Source organism: Astatotilapia calliptera, chromosome 22, assembly GCF_964374335.1.
Source record: "Astatotilapia calliptera chromosome 22, fAstCal68.1, whole genome shotgun sequence".
Lineage (NCBI taxonomy): Eukaryota > Metazoa > Chordata > Actinopteri > Cichliformes > Cichlidae > Astatotilapia > Astatotilapia calliptera.
The window spans coordinates 1,566,228-1,586,535 of NC_137442.1; the positions used below are offsets into that span (position 1 = coordinate 1,566,228).

General features: G+C 45.3%; 2 protein-coding genes across 4 annotated transcripts in view; both read left to right on the forward strand.

The window, feature by feature from the left end:
* LOC113014508 (tenascin-like) overlaps window positions 1–13,916 on the forward strand; it is a 52,975-nt gene extending 39,059 nt beyond the window's left edge. For 2 of the 3 annotated variants that reach the window (XM_080296700.1, XM_026156090.2), the window contains 12 exons: window positions 365–3,346; window positions 5,154–5,276; window positions 7,605–7,748; window positions 9,614–9,733; window positions 9,904–10,053; window positions 10,127–10,269; window positions 11,021–11,153; window positions 11,234–11,385; window positions 11,590–11,686; window positions 11,928–12,083; window positions 12,636–12,799; window positions 12,998–13,916. In XM_080296700.1, coding sequence (XP_080152826.1) covers window positions 365–3,346; window positions 5,154–5,276; window positions 7,605–7,748; window positions 9,614–9,733; window positions 9,904–10,053; window positions 10,127–10,269; window positions 11,021–11,153; window positions 11,234–11,385; window positions 11,590–11,686; window positions 11,928–12,083; window positions 12,636–12,799; window positions 12,998–13,096 — 4,463 coding nt within the window. In that variant the 3' untranslated portion in view covers window positions 13,097–13,916. The remainder of the gene's footprint in view (window positions 1–364; window positions 3,347–5,153; window positions 5,277–7,604; window positions 7,749–9,613; window positions 9,734–9,903; window positions 10,054–10,126; window positions 10,270–11,020; window positions 11,154–11,233; window positions 11,386–11,589; window positions 11,687–11,927; window positions 12,084–12,635; window positions 12,800–12,997) is intronic. The other variant, XM_080296701.1, reaches the window with a different exon arrangement.
* A 1,094-nt stretch (window positions 13,917–15,010) lies between these two features.
* On the forward strand, window positions 15,011–20,103 carry LOC113014755 (LIM/homeobox protein Awh-like). Its single transcript, XM_080296702.1, has 7 exons — window positions 15,011–16,036; window positions 16,360–16,478; window positions 17,006–17,214; window positions 17,291–17,399; window positions 17,481–17,613; window positions 18,756–18,982; window positions 19,628–20,103. Exons 2-7 carry the CDS (start codon window positions 16,362–16,364, stop codon window positions 20,006–20,008), a joined length of 1,176 nt encoding a protein of 391 aa, XP_080152828.1. The 5' UTR covers window positions 15,011–16,036; window positions 16,360–16,361; the 3' UTR covers window positions 20,009–20,103.
* The last annotated feature ends 205 nt before the right edge of the window (window positions 20,104–20,308 follow it).

The window sequence follows — 20,308 nt, forward strand, 5'->3', positions numbered from 1 at the left end:
ATTACGTCATATACAACACGTTAGTCGATGTCCTCCCCCGACCCTCAAGAAGAAAACGTACTTTTATCTGCCTCTAACCTCAGTCGTTATGTTTCTTTCTCAACAGTGATACGAACAGGTTTGTCCGAGGAAAACAATAATGACATTATGATATTCTCCTTGCAGGTTGAACATGGATGCTGCTGACCTGAGTTATGGTTTGCTCGGGCTGGCAAACTGTTGTAAATCAGGTTTCCTTAAAGGAACAATAATGATTAACAACCCTGCTTTTCTTTCTTTGTTAGGTGTGACTTCTTCGGTATTAAGGGCATATTATGATGATCTTAACACTTAATCCAAATACTCACTGCCTTTACATCCTTAGGAACGATATTACCAAGATTTCCCACGGCAGCTTCCCCTCCATATATTTCCAAAGAGTCCACTTTGACTACCCAGGCCTCCCTAGCGCCTAACCAAGATGTTAGCAGCATACACCAAGACTTGAACCCATCAGCCGAGGGACAAATATTTGACCAGCGTGAGAAGACAGAAGATGTGAGCAAGGACAAAGACTCCTCAACTCCTATAATAATTGCCAGAACTAAACCTCTGGTCAATAAAATGTTTTCAATAAATGGCACCAGCCCCAAACCCATCGGAAAGTCCATATTGCCAAGGAAGCAACCGCATTTCAATGCAACAAGAGTTGTGCCCAGAAGGAGACCTTTTAAAAAAGTCTTGGAGAGTAAAAACCTTAAACCAGGTGTCCCCATCATCAGACAGTCTGTGTCAGACCCAAGTATAGAGGCATCCAGCTCTGACAGAGTTGATAAAAATAAAGCTATGCTGCCTGGAACAGATTCAGAAACAAAGATCCAAAGTAGCTCAGAGGAATCAGCGGCTGCTGCTGACTTAAAAGGGCCACCGCATGTTGGCATTGCAGGCCATGGAAATGACACTGGTCTCGTTTCTCCAGAACCAAGTGGGACCGTTCAAAGCCAAGAGAAGAAATGTCTAAATAAAATCAAAGTGACACATTCGAGACTCCCCTTAAAAGATAGAGGCAATGGGTGTAGGGGGGCTGAGCATGCTGGCATGGTAGAGAAAAGTCCAGACCTGGGTTCACCGCCTTCTGCAGAGCCAGACCTTGATTATAAACCAGATCCTTTACATAAACTTTTGAAAGACACTTTTGATAGTATGAACATCTCAACATTTTCTGTTCACCTGTCAAAATCATCAAACCTCTCAGTCAATGCAGACATAATTGGGAAACAGATTTTGAGAGGACTGAAGCCACTGCCATCGCTCTCATCCTCTTCAACATCCTCAGAGTCACAATCATCATCGCATTCATCAGCCTCAAGGACATCACACTCTCCAGCTGCACCACCATCACCTTTATCCTCACCATCCCCACCTTCACCTGGTTCCGATGGATCAACGGCAGGTTCATCGTCCTCGCAAATGTCTTTAATTCCATCATCACCTTCATCTTTACTGTCACCACCTCCATCCACATCATTGTCCCTTCCAACAACATCATCATCCCCTTCCAGATCTGATAAATTTGATTCACATTCAAGCAATGAGCTAAGTGAAAGCAGCAGAAGTAGCTCTGCGCCTGCACCACCCACAGATAGAAAACCACCACCAGAAGGTGGGGTACCTCGAATGAACACTCCTAAATATGGAATCAGACGCCGTCCATACGCAAAGTTTGGACCTTTTCAGAACAAAACCCATATAAATTCTAGATTCCGTCTCCCCTCCCATCGTATGAACCTTAGTCCTGAAATGACAGCAGAGAACAAACATCGGCCGACGAGCGAACTGTTGTCTTTACCATCTATATCTGCTTCTGAGGAATCATCCTCTGTTAAGGCAAGTGTACCAGTGAAGGATACAACTGGGTTAAAAAATGGGACAGGTACACCTGACTTATCTGGAGTCGAGCAAAACCAAAAAAATGTGCAGATAGAAAGACAAAGGATAGCAAATCGCTGTCCTCCATTCAAGAATTGCCGTTTTCTAAAAGGCGGACCTTTTCAGAATCAAACTCGTCGTATTGGACCTTTGAACCGTGAAACAGAGCCACGCAAAGAGCAGGTGGTTTCCAATGAGTTAACAGCTACGTCAGCCCCTTCTCTTTCCAAAGGGCCTGTGAGAGATGCAGATGATGGTGGACTTGGGACAAGAATCTCCTCCACAAGTTCAGCCACTGAGTTTAATCGGACACTCAGAGGAAGAGGAATGTCTTCCTTCCATCGCCAAAATACCAAACTGGGCTATATCTCTCGCCAACTATATGAAAGACGTTTAAAAAACGGAACCCAAAGAATACCTCAACGTCCGTATAACTATTCTCCTCACAAGTATTTCCCAAACAAAGAGGTAAATGCAGGCAGCACTGGAAATCAAACTGGCCAACTGGGAAGCATATTAACTCGCCAGAATGTCCAACACCCTATGCATCAAATTCCAATTAGAGAAGGAGATCAAGATACTGCAGCTGACCAGATAGATGGTCAAACCAATGTCCGATCACAGACTGAGAATCTAGGAACTGGAGACAGAGCTGTGGGGAGAGAAGAAGATATTAGCAGTACTGATTCAAAGCTGCAAGAAATAAATGACAGCGGAAATCCTGGCAAAAGCAATGGGACTGGAATTCAAGGCAGACCAACAAAACAACATTTCCCAAATTCAAGACCCTCCAGCTCAGTCACATTTCCAATAAGACAACCAGCAGCAAAAACTGTTCCAGCACAGCATCCCACCCACATTAGACACTACACCGGGGGTAGCCAAAAGAGTGAGAACCCACAAACATTTGAAAGTAAAACTAAGCAGACAAATCCTACGTCAGATCTTTCTTCGTCTGGAGTCTTAAGGGAACCTTTGGACTTTGTGGAAGTCATAAACCAGACCACTGATGGAGTCACATTGATATGGGACTCACCTGAAGGCAAGTACAAAAACTTTGTTGTGACGAGAAAAGACGGAAAAGAGGAGGACACAGAGCCAAAAGAAAAAGAGCATGACTACCACGATTCTGGCAAAGAGGGAGGCAGGGAAGAAGAGAAGACGAATCACACGCCTAACAGGGACACCATTTCCCAAAATGTAGGTAGTGAAGATGAGAACAGAGTGCCTGGAAGCCTTGTAACTCATGCCCCAAAAATCCAAAGCAAAACAATAGTAAAACCAACAGAAAATGAAAAAACCTTCAAAAAAGTCCTTCCTGGTTCAGCTCGGTCCTTCCGGTTTGAGGATCTGCCCCCACAGCCCGAGTACACCTTGACCTTACTGGGAAAGGGCCCTGGCGTTCTGTCAAGACTGCACAAGCTTGTCATCAGTACAGGTACAAGCTATTGTAACAGTAGAAAAGATGAATTTCTACTGTGCAAAGCTTCAAAATTACTGTCAGTGTTGTCAAGTCTCGTTCAGACGGCTCGATTCTTTCTTTTTGATCTTGTACCCGCGTCAGTCTTGGATCATTCAGAAGACTGTTCATTCAAGTGCTAATAACTAATAATCACTCGTCTTAAATGTGACTAGAAATGTGTGCTTACCCACTAAATGCTTCCTCCATCGTGGTTTCAAGAGCTCGGATGCTGTGGCGCTCTTGAAGACTGTAAGCTTGTGATTTACAGTTCCACATTCATCACTTTGTGTTTGTCATTCAAACAGTGGTTCAGTATAACTCACTTTCTTATTAACACATACTGATTTTGAAAAAACTCTCATGAACTTGTGTTTTCTGTTCATATTATATTTGTGCAGTCATTCTTCAGCTCTCGTGAATATGACAAATACTCATATTCATGACATTATAAAGATCAACACCCTCTCCACCATAAAAGACACATCCAGTTATTTGATGTCAACCCTCAGATGTGGGTTTACAAAGCTGTTTGCCAGATAGTCTTCTTAGTTTGTACTGGCCTAACTTGGTTAACAAACAACCTGCAGAACTTACCAGACTGCCACATGCAGAAAATTTACCAATTCTTTACAAAAAACAAAAAAAGAGGGAGAATCTTTGTTTTTTTCTCTTTGTACAAACATTAGGGAAGATTTTATGTACAAGAAACCAAACAGCATTCCAACTCTGTTGGGCATGATTAACAGAAGAGGACCCAGGATTGAGCCTAGGGGAACTCCACTCAGATGCACTGTTGATACAAACTAGTTGATCAACTAAGTTGACATCAAAGACATCAGTAACAACGTAACTCTCTTCATTCACTGCTACTCTGGTTTTTTCTCACTCAGGGTAAGCTAACAGCCATCTTCACTGACACCTCTTCACCTCTCTCCCAAACCAGGGTAAGACCACGGCTGGTCTCTCTACTTTCGGTCTGTTTTAACTTTTCGCATTTAAAAACGAAAAAGTAAATCAATTAGTAAATCTGTAAATGTGAACATTTTAAGGTAAATCAGCGCTGTACAGTACTGATGCGTACTATCAGTATTATACAGTACAGCATAGATTTTAATACAAAGAATAGTCTAATTCTCTTTTGTAATATACAGCTTAAGTCGTGCAAAAAATAAAAGAAATATCATTTATTGAGTGATACCGAGTCCTTCTGAGTTTTGGAAAATTATCTTAACTTCTCCCGATCGTTTCCTGGTTCTCACTTCCAGCTCTAAACAGTTAGATTAATATCTTAATGTGTTTGTGTTCATTCACTCTGAATAATCTTGTCAAGTGGTCTCTTTATCTTCCTTTGTTTTAACGTCCTTTATTCCTGCCATGCCTTTTATTTTCAGGTGAGACCGAGCAGCTAACTACTGTGTTAAAATGTCGTCACTCCCTCCTTTGCCCAGGAGCCATCTGCATTTAATTGTTACTTTATATGTCTGTATATGATTTGTATACTGTATATATGTTTGCATTGTACATATATACACAGAAACCCATTGAAGCACTAATAGCAAATGTGTGGATGAATAAATAATACTGTGCACACTGTTTTCACTCCTGACTCTTTTCACTCTACTTCAGTGTTTTTCACAAACCCAGTTATTATTTTTTCTTTCTCTTTGTGGAATTTTTGTATTTCTGCTGCTTGTTTTTGTCTTTTATTGATGTTTTTCCCTCCACTTCCCTTCCTGCCTTTCGTTTACCCCCCCTCTCTCGTTATATTCGATCTGCCCTCTAGGACCCGAGCCTCCCTCTAACATAGTCTTCAGTAAGGTGGCGGAAAACTCTGTGACGGTGTCGTGGACCAAACCAAAGAGTCCCGTCAGCGGTTTCAAAGTCACATATACCCATGCAGAGGATGGTGAGAGCCTGGATTCCTATTGTGCTTCATTTCTTATTGGCTAGTGAATATTTACGTAAGCCAGGGGTGGGCAACTCCAGGCCTCGAGGGCCGGTGTCCCTGCAGGTTTTAGATGTGTCCCTGATCCATCACAGAATAGAATAGAATAGAATAGAATTCAACTTTATTGTCATTGCACATGCACAGGTACAGGGCAACGAAATGCAGTTTGCATCCATCCAGAAGTGCTTTAGTGATATAGATATATTACAATATATATTAGCAATAATATAGATATGTGAGTATATTACAGAAATGGGTCTATTATGGTATGTTATAATGTACACGGTATGAAGTATGTTGTGAATATTCTATAACTATAAGTATGTACAGGCTGTAGTGAGTACAAGCTATGTACAGGATATGAACAGGATATAAATATGAAAAACTATACAGAATATGAAATAAATAACTTTACAGAATCTGAGATATACAGCTATACAGAAATGGGAACTATGCAAGTTGTAAACAGTTGTAGGATTAAAGATTATCGAATGTACAGAATGATTATTTACACAGAGCTATACAGCAGTGCAGTTAAGATAAGTGAGGGTGTAGATAGTTTCTACAGAGGCTATATAAAGTGCTGGTGGTTGTGAGTGGTGGTTCAGTCCATGTTATTATTGTGTTTGAGGGTACAGTTGTCCATTGTGGGTGTGTGTATGTTCAGTCCATGAGTTAACATGGGTCAGATGTCAGGAGGCAGAGTTCAGGAGTCTGACAGCTGTGGGGAAGAAGCTGTTCCGGTACCTGGTGGTCTTAGTCCGGAGGCTCCTGTAGCGCCTCCCAGAGGGCAGGAGGGTGAAGAGTCCATGTGATGGGTGACTGGGGTCTTTGATGATTTTCCCAGCCCTTTTCAGACACCGCTTCCTGTAGATGTCTTTTATGGCAGGAAGTGGTGCTCCGGCGATGCGCTGGGCAGTTTTCACGACCCTCTGCAACGCCTTCCGGTCCGAGGCAGAGCAGTTCCCGTACCAGACTGTTATACAGTTGGTCAGGATGCTCTCGATGGTGCAGCGATAGAAGTTCACCAGGATGTCTGAGGACAGGTGGTTCTTCCTCAGAGTCCTCAAGAAGAAGAGGCGCTGGTGAGCCTTCTTGACCAGCTTGGAGCAGTTGGTCGTCCAGGTGAGATCCTCGGAGATGTGGACTCCCAGGAACTTGAAGCTGCTCACACGCTCCACAGCCGTCCCCTTAATGTGGATGGGTGGATGTGGGTCAGCATTCCTCCTGTAGTCCACGATGAGCTCCTTGGTCTTCTCGGTGTTAAGCAGCAGGTTGTTTCTGTCGCACCACTCAGCCAGACGATCCACCTCCTCCCTGTAGGCGGCCTCATCGTTGTCACTGATGAGGCCAATCACCGTGGTGTCATCTGCAAACTTAATGATGGTGTTGGAACCATCAGCAGGTCTGCAGTCGTGGGTGAAGAGGGAGTAGAGGAAAGGGCTCATCACACAGCCTTGTGGTACACCGGTGTTCATTGTGATGGTAGATGAGCAGCGGTTATCCAGCCGGACATGTTGGGGCCGGTTGGTCAGGAAGTCCAGTAACCATTTGCAGATGAGGGAACTGATACCCAGGTCTGTCAGTTTCCTGATGAGTTGTGAGGGAAGGATTGTATTGAATGCTGAACTGAAGTCTATAAACAGCATTCTGGCGTAGGTGTTGTTGTTGTCCAGGTGTGAGAGGACAGAGTGCAGTGCGATGGAGACTGCATCCTCTGTGCTCCTGTTCCGGCGGTATGCGAATTGGTGGGGGTCCAGGGTGGGGGGGAGACAGGATTTGAAGTGTGCTAGGACCAGCTGCTCTAAGCACTTAGTGATGATGGGGGTGAGTGCTACTGGGCACAGCTGATTTAAGTGGCTAAATTAGCTCCTCAACATGTCCTGAAGTTCTCCAGAGGCCTGGTAACGAACTAATCATGTGATTCAGGTGTGTTGACCCAAGGTGAGATCTAAACCTGCAGGACACCGGCCCTCGTGGACTGAGATTGCCCACCCCTGACATAAGCAAAGGTCATGTCCAGTTTCTAGATCAGGGAGCGAGGTCACAGCTGATGAGTAAAGACATCTGTTCCATCAGAGGTTTGGTTCAGTTCAATAACATTGTTTTCTCTGTGTGATTGTTAGATCCTTGCCGTATAATTTAAAGCACTTTGAGGCGACTGATGATTTGGTGCAAGACTTTATGGAAAATAAAAAATATTGAATAATTTATGACTTTTTATTACATGCAAACGTCTATTAGGATTACATGAATAAATAACTAATCCTGTGTTTGTGCATGCAGGCGAGCCGGTGTCGGTGTCTCTGGACTCAAAGGACTCCACCGTGGGTTTATCCAAGCTCTCACCTGGTTCTTCTTACGAGGTCACCGTCATCTCCACCCTCGGACTGGACGAGAGCGATCCAGTGAAAGACTTTGTCATGACGCGTGAGTCACGCGCTGTTGTTCACTGTTTATCTCAGCCTGAGATGACACACTGTTGTAAAAGTTCATAATTGAATCCACACATGGTTTCTTTAAACAGTTTCATGTTTTCCATTTTTTGTGCTTTTTTTTACACTGAAGAACTAAAAACAATTAATTTTACATGTTTTTGCTTCTATATGAGAACTGGTAGCTTGGTAGTGTTTGCAGCAGGTGCTGACCTGGAAATGAGCTGCACGGTTTTTATGCTTCGTCTGAGGAGACTCGTGCTGGATTTATTCCAGTCGTCTGTGTTATTTCAAAGAGCAGAGAAGGCAGTTCAGATGATTCCCATCCTAAACACAGTCTCACGGGGAAACTGGATGCTTTTTCTCATCTTTGCATATTTCACTGGTGATCAGTCTACAAACTTCAGTGAGGTCAGGCAATGGCTCCTGGCAAATACTCTTATCCTCAATGATAAGAAAACTGAAATTGTGGTCTTTGGCAGTAACGTTCTCCGTGCCAAACTTCGTGATGCTTTTGGTTTTCTCACTAGTTCCTTTTCCGACACTGTTAGGAATCTGGGCGTGTTACTTGACAGCTCTTTTAAACTTGATAAACAAGTGTCTGCTGTTGTTAGATCCAGTTTTTACCAACTCCGCCTTATTTCTAAGGCCAGGCAGTATATCCCGCATAAAGACCTGGAAAAGCTCATCCATGCCTTTGTAACTTCGAGACTGGATTACTGCCATTCACTCTATTTTGGTCTCCGCTCTGCCCTCCTTCATAGATTACAGACAGTCCAAAATGCTGCTGCACGCATTCTAACCAAAACTAGGAAGTTTGCCCACATTACTCCCGTCCTGGCTGATTTGCACTGGTTGCCTGTGAAATATCCAATTTAAAATTCTGCTGTTTACTTTTAAAATCACTAATAACACAGCACCGAGCTATCTTAAGGAACTCCTAAGCTCATATGTTCCTGCTAGGGCTTTAAGATCATCCTCACAGTTACTGCTGGTGCAGCCTAGATCTCGGCTGAAGTCTAGAGGTGATCGAGCGTTTGCTCTGGCTGCACCAGAGCTGTGGAACAACCTTCCGATTGGCATCCGGGCGTCTGACTCTATTCAATCTTTTAAATCACGGCTTAAAGCGTATTTGTTTAATCTTGCTTTTTCTACCGGTTAAATGCTGGCCTTGTTTGCAGCGATTTATTCTATTAATTTTCCTATCATGCTTTTATTTCCGCTGTGCATGTCATATCGCCATTGTGTTTTGATGGCATAGTTATATTGTGCTATAGTTATATTTTTCTATTGGTGGCTTTTTCCTGTGAACATAATTTTACACTTTTATTTTTTGTTTTTATGAAATTATACTTGTGTTAATTTGTTTTATGTTAAGCACTTTGGCATGCCGTTGGTTTTTAAATGTGCTCTATAAATAAAGATTGTTGTTGTTGTTGTTGTTGTTGTATGTATTTGGTGATTATCAGACTGGGGCGTGTGTCCTCTGGAGTGGAAAACTGAGAGAGAAACTTCAGGAGAATTATAGAAGTATTCATTTCACTTTTACTTTTAGGCTTTTAAATCATGAATATAGAGTAAAAACTTCAGCATTACAATACAGATTTATTTTAATCGTTAGTTGGTTAACTGGCATTTTACTTTCTTCACCGTGGCCGTGATGTTTACTGCACTAAACTTCAAGTTGAACCGATATAGCTGAAATGTTGCTGTTATAATTGTGGAGCGGGAGGTCATGATGGGAGGTCATGATGGGAGGTCAAGATGGGAGGTCAAGATGGGAGAAAGGTCATGATGGGAGGTTGTTTTGGGAGGTCATGATTCTTTTCGTAACCATTATTACCTTTATGTGTCTCTCAGTGCCCGACCCGCCGACACACCTGCGTGCCGTAAACGTCACCGACTCCACCGCCTTGTTATTGTGGCGTCCAGCGCTGGCAGCCGTTGATAAGTATTCCATCGTGTACGGCGCGGGCACAGGTGAGCAGGCTGTCTCATCTCACTGTTAATGCAAACTCATCATGTCTGCATCATGTCAGTTTCTCTTGCGTGTCTTAAATTCACCCACGGCTCCTCGTTGCTACTCCTACGTGTCTGACTAAAGCGTCCAGTCTGATCATCGTTTTGAATGAGGCAGTTTGCTTGTGTAGGTTCAGAGGTGAAGGTCACGGTGTCCGGAAACGCAGCCGAGCAGCAGCTCAGCGGCCTGGAGGGATCCACCACCTACACCGTCACTGTAACCAGCCAGCTGGGCAGCCGGGAGAGCTCGCCGGCCACCACCAGCTTCACCACCACCGGCGGTCAGCACCACCTTTGTCTGTAGTTTGGTTTGTGACCTGAACAAACACGAACCTCATCAGTGTTCCTCTCCAGGCTCGGGGAAAGTTGGGGAAGGCCCGCAAGACCTCCAGGCGAGCAACGTGACTCCACGCACTGCCACGTTGTCATGGAAACCTCCATCAAAGCCCGTTGGTAACTACAGACTGAGCTATCAGGCTAAAGACAAAGAAATGAAGGTGAGCAAGTTTTAAAAATGATTTCCTGATTAGTCAGTGACTCGAGTTCAAGTCACGACAGGAAGTGAGGCTGATGTTCTTTTTACGCCTCCTCCTATGATTTTTCTGTGTTTTAACTTCTGAGAACACAATCGTCCGGCTTAGCATCGCCTCTCTGGACCAAAGAAAATCGAATAACATATTTGTTAAATTTGCTGAGTCCTCTTGTCATCACCGTGTGCACATCTGGACTGTTTCCAGCACAGCTGCTTCTTTTGGGTCACTCTGTGGACGTTCACACTGCTTACACTTGTACAGGTGTGGAGTGACGATTGTGTCGATGGCCAAAGAACTGCTGAATCTTCAGAGTCATATAAAGATCAATCATTAGAAGGAAAACACGAGTTATTGTTATTGCAGACTCCAGAATCGCAGCAGTGATAGGGATTAGCAGGACCCTGGAGTCTAGACGCTGGTGGTGGTGAACACCTGGGAAAACTCCCAGATGTGTGAACACTGAGCTTCCTTGTGGAGTTTAAACTTAAAGAGGTCCAGATGTGTACATGGCGACCACCTTAAAGAGAACCTCAGACTCATTTTATTATTTATTTATTCGTGAATATCAGCAGATGTTGAATTTGATGGTTGTTTTTCACCAACCGTCAAAGGAAAACGTGGCTGAGACGTTCCTGTTTATTTTGACCTGATGTTTATAATAGCGTGCGTATCTCAGACATTCGTGAGGCCTGATTTCCGTTTGTACCGGCGGCAGGAGGTCATTGTGGACGGCTCGTTAACGCAGTACAACCTGACTGGACTCCATCCTGGATCCACGTATACGCTGCAGCTCCAGGCCGAAGGAGGAGGACAGTACACGTCCGCCATCTCCACAGAATTCACCACCGGTACTTCTTCGAGCCTCCGTCAGTGCTGTTGTTGTTCGAGATTTCCTCCCACCCTCACCCTCCGTCTTGCTCCTCCTCAGGAACCCTGCGGTACCCGTTCCCCACTGACTGCTCTCAGGAGCTGCTGAACGGCATCGTGACTTCAGGCGAGGCAGAGATTTTCCCTCAAGGCAGACACGGGACGCCAGTGACAGTTTCCTGCGACATGGAGACAGACGGTGGCGGCTGGACGGTATAAACTCACACCACAGAGTCATCTTTACTTTACGTGTGTTTGCCCAATTTAATTACTAATAAAACACTTCCAATATAGTCCAGCAGTATTTATAAAGCACGTTTATGGGACTCGATGGAGACCGGCTCGCTTTCAAAGGCAGCCTCGTGTCAGCGCCGCCTGCACTGAGCAGGTCTCGGGTGTTTGGCTTCCTGTGTGCAGGTCTTCCAGCGGAGGAAGGACGGCTCCGAGAATTTCTTCAGACGCTGGAACGAGTACGTGGAAGGATTCGGGGACGTGAATGGAGAGTTTTGGCTCGGTGAGAGATGCTTTTTAATATCTGAGTACAAATCTGCACAGGACCAGGCTCCGTGTGGTGAGGAAACATATTTGGAAACACGGATGGCAGATGCAGCTTCCACAGAGTGCAGTTAAAGCAGCAGATTTGAGCACAGCGCCAGTTTAACTGGAATGACAGACATTCTCATCCCAGCCTTTTCTCATTTTTCTGTTGTTTATTTTGTTTCCTGTAATAAAACCCGATAAACTCGCCCCTTCAGGACTCGCGAGTATCCACAACCTCACAGCGATGAGCAGGATGAGCCTGCGGGTCGACCTGCGAGACGGCGACGAGTCGGTGTTCGCTCAGTACTCGACGTTCGAGGTGGCCAAGAGGAACTACAAACTGACTGTGGGAGGATACAGCGGCACCGCAGGTAACACGGGAACCTGGAAGAGGTGATCAAAGGTTTTCAGCACCGCCGAGCTCGATTCAGGTTCAGATGTTTGCTCTGAACATCCTGATCTGCCTGGGTCTCATTCAGTCAGAAAAAGCCATCACACCAAGGTCACCTCTGTCCTACTGTAATGTCCAGACTGGGGGGGGGGGCAAGGCCCCTAAAAGCATGCCCCTGCCTGCACTCCTGGCCTCCTTGGTCTGGGACACTTCAGACTGAAACCTGCTGGACGGTCGTGTATCATCAGAGGTCAGCCTGACTCATAGCTGGCTGCTGCTTCTCACGCACGTCCATGCCAACTGCACTTGTGCCCAACACAAACCTTTTCGATCGCACTTCCTGGTTACAGTTTCTTATTTTCTCTTGTTGTGGGAAACGAGTTTGAGGTTTTATTTCCACAAAGACTAAAATTCACAAACAGTTGAATTAAGTCATCTAAATAAAGCTCAAGGATCCGGAGATAATGAATCATTTAAGTAAATAAAATTATATTTGTTAATAAGGAAACTTCCTACCGTGCTATCCTTTCAGGTGACTCTCTCAGTTACCACAACCACCGGATCTTTTCCACCAAAGACCGGGACCTGGCGCCCTTCATCACCCGCTGCGCCATGTCTTATCGAGGAGGCTGGTGGTACAAGAACTGCCACGAGGCAAACCTCAACGGCCTCTACGGCATCAGCACCAAACACCAGGTAACGTCATCGAGTCGCTCGGACGGATTTTACTTATTTTCAAGGACCTGCTACAACTTTGAAATGGAGCTGGTTGAAGTATAAAAACAAACGTGTGTGTGTGCGTGTGTGTGTGTGTGTGTGTGTGTGTGTGTGTGTGTGTGTGCGTGTGTGTGTGTGTGTGTGTGTGTGTGTGTGTGTGTGTGTGTGTGTGTTCAGGGTGTGATCTGGACCGCCTGGAAAGGAAAAGACTTTTCTGTCCCGTTCACTGAGATGAAGCTGAGACCGGCAGCCTTCCGGCCTCCGTCCCGAGGATGAGCGAGAGAGAGGCTGATGATGATGATGATGATGAACTGCTAAACACACATGCTCAGTGTGTTACATGTGTGAACGCACACATTGAAAGATTTGTATAGAGTCAGTTATCAGTATGTTACTGCAGATTGTACAGGTTCCTCCTTTTCGACAGTATTTTAAAGCGGGGCGTCTTCCTCCATACTTAAAGGCTCAGTTCACACAAATTATATCACGGCTGGGTCCAGTTAGACAGTTCTGGTTTCACATGCAGATGCTCTGAGAGATCAGAAGTCTCAAACTAGAGGCCCTCGTGACTCCTGATCCAAAGCAGACTGTGGCTTTCAGACCAAATAAAAGTCACACAAGATAAAAAAAACAACTCAAAACCCTCTTAGAAAGATTACCGGTACCAGTGAGTGCTCGGCTCAGTCAGATCTGATGGATATGAGCGACACACAGGCCAGAAACGCAGCCCACACGTCACTCCCTGGTTTTTCCATCACTGTGTGCCTCAAATTTGAAAAATAAATAAGAACAAAAACATTTTCAAGGACAAAATGATCCAAAAAACATTTTAGTGTTTCAGATCAGATCACAGTGAAATGTAATCAGGCACAGGTCCTGCTTAGAAGCTCGTTTAGCAGCAGCCCCACTTTAAAGCTCAGCAGCGCCCCCCGGTGTTCACTCTCTGTGAGGGTCCTCAGGTGCACTGTGGCCCCGCAGTAAATGGAGACGGGTCTGTGCTCTGTCGCCTTCTCGTTGTGTTAACAAATCTGTTTTATTCCCTGTGTTCTGTATGAAGCCTCCCAATGACTTCAATAATAAAACAAGTGAAACTAAACAGCTGCGCGGGTTCATCTGTTGGAGTCAAGGTTGCATTGTGACTAAACACTCTCTGTTTGCAGGATATGAATGAAATCATTCTTTCTTTTGTTTAATCCTTAAAATGTTGAATATATTAACAAAGAGCGTGTCAGTGCAGTTTGAGCAGTGTCGTTTACTCAAAGTTATTCTCTCTGTGATGCACACAAGGTGTCACTGAGCAAATGTCACAGAAACTGCACCTGGATCAGCAGGAGGAAGAGGAGGAAGAGGAGTATCAGCAGTGTTGGAAAGGTTACTATGAAAATGTATTCCACTACAGATTACAGATAAATGGTAAATGGTCTGTATTTATATAGCGCTTTACTAGTCCCTAAGGACCCCACGCACTTTACACATCCAGTCATCCACCTATATACACACACACACACACACACACACACACACACACACACACACTGGTGATGGCAGCTACATTGTAGTCACCCTGGGGCGCACTGACAGAGGCGAGGCTGCCGGACACTGGCGCCACCGGGCCCTCTGACCACCACCAGTAGGCGACAGGTGAAGTGTCTTGCCCAAGGACACAACGATCGAGACTGTCCAAGCCGGGGCTCGAACCGGCAACCTTCCGATTACAAGACGAACTCCCAACTCTTGAGCCACGCTCGCCCCCCATATAAATGAGTAACAGTAGGTGGACATTAGGTAAGGCTGCACTTTTTGCAGCGATCTCGTGTAGAAACTATTCGGCGCGTATATAAAACAGGTCCGCGGCTCTGAACCATAGTAAAGGACCTCTGGCTGATACGTCGGGTTCGTGTCGGCTCGTAGCTGAAAACTAGCTTTACTTTGTTGTCTGTATATATATATATATATATATATATACACATACATATATATACATATATATATATATATATATATGTATATATATGTATGTGTATATATATATATATATATATACACATACATATATATACATATATATATATATATATATATACACATACATATATATACATATATATATATGTATACATATATATGTATATGTATATATATATATATATGTATATATATATATGTATATGTATATGAGATGAGCACTGTTATCTCCACTGTAGACCACTCCACACAAGCTGATATCAGCTGGTTGTTGCTCAAGTGTGCAGAAAGAAAAAAGTATGTAACAGCAGGTAACACTGTGACATTAGTGACATATGTAATGTCATTACAGTAACTGTGCATTGTAACTGTTATTATTACCACGTTATACCCAACAGTGAACATGAATTCTGTCCAAATGTTGCTAAATGTTGAGCTAACACTAGCTTGATGATATGAATGATGGCCTCAGGTCACCTCACCGCCTGTGTCCCATAAATGTTGTGTGTTGTTCACATTCTGGTGAAAGGTTCGGTGACTTTAGAAGCTTGATCTCTTTGTTAGCAACAAGTACACCCAATAAAATCACCCTTTCATAAGCCTTAGACCGTTCACGTGATGGAGCCCTGTGATTGTAGGGCAGTCTAAGATAAGCGTACATTCATGTTTAGGACATGAATGATTCTTTCAACTGTGGAGAAAATGTCTCGTGTTTGTTGCCAGTTGAGTCCATGTTCAGCTGAAGCATTGAGGGAAAAGGTGTCTTTTCATTCTTCACCTCAGCTCCCAGATGTGCTTTTAAAAACCTTTTGTTTTTTAATTGGTCCCCAGGGTGCAGCTCCCACCCTCCCACCCTTCTGCTCACCAGGAAACCAATCACAGTGGATCTCACCTGTCCTCTGAGCCTGCTTGTTTACAGGTGTGTGTCCGGGGCGTCACTGGGGACAGACCAGTGATCAGAGGCGGGCAAAGCGATTGGCTGAGAACGAGGTGGAGGCAGGTCTCATGTGAAGGGAAACCAGTCCCAAAACCACGAGACAGGTGGCTGCAGAGACACCTGGGGGGCTGAGGGCGCTCAGGTGGTCCACTGCCTGGAGGAAGAGGCTGAGACTGAGGAGCGTTTTTGTTCAAGCAGAGCGGCGTTTGTGGCTTCAGCAGAACGAACCTGGTCCTTCTTCTTAAAGGGTTTGGAGAGGGTTCGCACAGAGCACGCTCAGTGGAAAACCAACCAGAAGCTTCTGAACAGCACAGGTAAGCTCGCTCCATCTCCTCCATCCACCTGCATCGCAAATAAGAGCTGCAGTAATGTTCGCATTTCCACCACTTTCTCATTGAATTCATATCTTCTATTGTCCTGTTGGTAACAAAAACTGTAAATGATGATGACATAAAGAACCCAAAGGACAAAATGAAGCCTTAAAAACATGTGATACATTTTTCAAAGAGACGTAAGGATGAGTAGAAACGAATAGAAACGAATAGAAACGGCTGACTCGATGTTTGGGACTCTGCTTGTTGGTCGCGACCTTCACTGAGGTTTTCATCGCTCTGATGACGCCTCCTCTGCTTCTCAGTCATGATGTCGCCAGATGACCGAGCCCTCGACGACCTGTTGTACGGCAGTGACCTTGGTGACGAGGTGGAGGGGGCGGAGCTGGGCGGCGGCGCAGAGGAGAGCGCTGCTGCAAATAACGTGAATATTATATTTAATTATTCAATTATATCAAAATAATGTAATATTATTGATAGTAATATTTATTAGTATTATTATTGTATTATTATATTTTTATTCTTGTTTTATACAACATTAGTTTTTATATTTTACTTGTACTCGACTGTCTGTTGACACGTCGACTGTCATGTTGTTGCTGACGGCCGATCAGTCAAAAGTTATGATTTCCTTTTACACACATGGTCTGATTTCACTCATCTAACAGCTGTTTTCTGGATAAAAACACTCCCTGGTAGATAAAAACCAAAACACAGCATCTGTACTGCTCTGGTTCATTTAAAATAACATTAATCAGTGAATAAAGAACATTTTGTTGCTGAATCTGATACAAAAACAGTCATAATCTGCTTACAGTTAAAAGCAGTTGGGAGAATATTCAGGTGTTTGTCGGCCTCCTGCTCAGTAACTGTGCAATCACATTTTCTCTGATCCAGATGTGACATCACTGTTATCAGTAAATGTTCACTGACATTGAATCCGTCTGTCAGGCTCAGGCTCCAACAGCTGTGTCCATCCAGGAGCCAGTGACGTGTGCCGGATGTGGCGAGCAGCTGCTCGACCGCTTCTTCCTGTTGGCTGCGGGGAGGGTGTGGCACAACCCCTGTCTGCGCTGCAGCCAGTGTCAGTGCGAGCTGCAGACGCACCCGTCGCTGTACTGGAGGGACGGAAACATCTACTGCCAGCAGGACTACTGCAGGTCTGCGAGGTCTCGCCTTCCATTGCTTCCTGTTTTTCACCTTTCTGACTCTGGTGTGCTTTCTCCTCCCGCTCAGGATGTTTGGAGGCGGTCAGTGTGCTCGCTGCTTCCAGCCAATCCCAGCTTCTGATTTGGTCATGAGGTCTGGTGAGCTGACTTTCCATCCTCACTGCTTCTCCTGCCAGGTCAGCCTCCACGCTTCGTCTTATTATTTTCAGGTTAAAGAACTCTGAATAGATGCAGACGGTCTGTCCGATGTGTTGCAGGAGTGTGACGTGAAATTAATGCCGGGGAACTTGTACTGCATGCAGGGCGCCAACCTCTACTGTCAGTCTCACTATCAGAGTGACGGGGGCGTGCAGCCCCCCCCCGACCTGCAGCCCAAACAGCATCTAGATGGTGAGTGTGAAGAACTTCTGGGGCCTTTGTGGGCATCTTATTTGTTTTATCTTGTCGAGCTCTCCCACTCTGTTTGGATTTAAATGTCAAATACAGGAAGTTCCGACCACTCGACTTTAATCACTTTAAATCAGCTCCGAGCAGCATTTGGAGATGTTGCTCCCAGCTGGGAAGTCCTCCACTCACTTCACACATGATGATGAGCCCGTTCTCACTCATGGAGCTTTAAGTATTGCAGTCACTCCCACTCCCACTGTGGGAGTGACGCTCCCGCTCTGATGAAACAATCCTGTCACTCATGGAGTCGTCACGTTTACTGCCAAACAGTGAGAGAAGGAGTGAAAACTGATGCAGTGTTTGTGTCACAGCCTGAGCACCGAACCACACTGTGTGCAGAGCAACACAACAGTCACCTGCTCACACCAGCAGCTTTTCCTCATCTAAGCCTTTCCTAACATTCACATCAGCGGGAAACCAGCCCGGGATCAAACTACCAACCTCCTGATAGATGACCTGCTCGTGATGCCGAGTTAACTGGAGCAGAAATATCATGAAAACACGGCGACGGAAGTTTCACGTCCATGGAGGAAAATGTTGGTGTGGAGTCAGCAACCTTCCAGCTCTCACTGTTGATTTTATGTTTGCAGTTTTACGCTCTGACCACCGAAACTAAGATGATGTTTCCAACTAAACGACATATTCAGTCACGTTTCAGGACAGGTTAGATTTGTACCTGGGACGACTTCAATCTGACCACTTACCTGCAGGTCGCACAAGCCTTTAACGTCCATTTAACCCCCCCCCCCGGATATTAAAGTCGGTCATCAAACAGCTTAAAGTACTAACGACGAGATCTGGACGAGTTGAGGATCAAACAGAGGTCAGAATAACAGATTCTTTATAAAAGCCGGCATTTACGCTTCGCTGCTCCGTAGTCCTGATACAGTCACTATGAGAGCGCTACGGAGGCCAGGGTGAAGACAGTTATTAATATTTATTATCATGAAACCATCAAACGTGATTTAAAATGCAGTTTAGTCATTATGTAATAAAATGTTCAAATCCTTTTCTCAGTCAAACTTCTCTAAAGTTCATTTTGAATGAAAGTTTTGTTCTGCTTTGTTGGTCGGGGCCGAATTCAGCCCAGGTGTCAGGTGAGGGGGAGGAGTCTGTCAGCAGTCCAGAGCCACGATCGGACGACAGGGCGGCAGGTGGGCGGATCCCCCGGAGGACCAAGCGAATCAGGACGTGCTTCCGCAGCGAGCAGCTCAGAGCGTTGGAGTCGTACTTTGCCCAGAAACACAACCCCGACGGTAAAGACTGGACCTGCCTCGCACACAAGACCGGCCTGCCCAAGAGAGTCCTGCAGGTACAAACGTCTGGAAGGACGGGCTCCTTCGAGGCCTCCGTTTAAAATGAAACGCCGCATTCTTATTGGCTCAGCAGTGTAAAAGTCAAAGATCCTCACACGCACAGGGTTGAAGATGAACACTGACTCACACAGTTCTGATAAACGATGAAGCTTTGCACCGTCTTTATTTCTGCTGTAGGTTTGAGCACAGGCTTCTGGAGCGGGCCGCCTGTGGTCATTAGAGGAAGTGCAGGTTTAGTCACTTCCTGTCTGGTTTCATTTCTCAGCCCCGACAGAGCCGTGGGGTTTTCTTCTGCTGCACACACATTTATCTCTTTCTGGTTGTTCTTCAGACCTTTTAGAGACATTTCATAGATTTGTGCCATCTTTGAGTTTTTGCACATTTTCATGCAATTTTCCTCCTTTTTGTTTGTTTGTTGTTATTTTGTGTGTCTGCAGCTGTTCTGTTTGCAGAGATGTAAAACAAGCACGGAGATGCAGATAGACTGTAATCATGTGCAGGTACTCAGCTGTGGTGTGGGAGAGGTGGGATGCTTCCACTCACGTGGGCCCTTTGTCCTGAGATGAATGGAAATGGTGTGGTTTACTGTGGATTGTGGGCTGAGTGACAAACGTCTTCTTGTCCCTCTCGTTGTCCCTCAGGTGTGGTTTCAGAACGCTCGGGCCAAACTCCGCCGTTCCCTTCTCTCCGATGACTCTCAGGTCAACTCGCCCTCTGCTCTTCCGAGAGCTGCCACCATGGCAACCAGTCCCTCATCCCCGACCTGCTCCCCGCCGGACCGATCGCAGCCTTTTCCCACCAGCACCATCGACCAGCTGCAGCTGTCCCTGCTCACCTCCCCGCTCAGCGAGCAGGTCATCAGCCACCCCTCCCAGGAGCTGCTGCAAAGCCCCGACTTCTTCCCGGACTACGACTCCCAGAGCGCACCGGGGTGCATGTCCACCCTGGAGGTCCACGGTGACTTTGGGGAGGCAGGAGGTGGAGAAGTTAGCGCTGATGCTTTTGGTCCACATTACTGTTAGTCAGTGAAAACACAGTAAATACATGTAGACGGCGTTCAAACTGTGACGAGCTGTCGGATTTGTGAGGTTGATAATAAATATATTGTTAAAATCCAGCTTTCATGTTTTTCCTGTGACGTGTCGAGTTGTTTGTCTGTTTAGCATGAACCTAAGAGCTTGTTGAGTTTCATGCTCTGCTCTCACTGACGAGAGGCTCGTGGTAGGAACAGGACACCACCATGACCTCGCCTGTATGATCTGAAACGGCATATTTCATTTTTACCATTCGTTGGCATCACATCCTGATCACATTCACTGTTT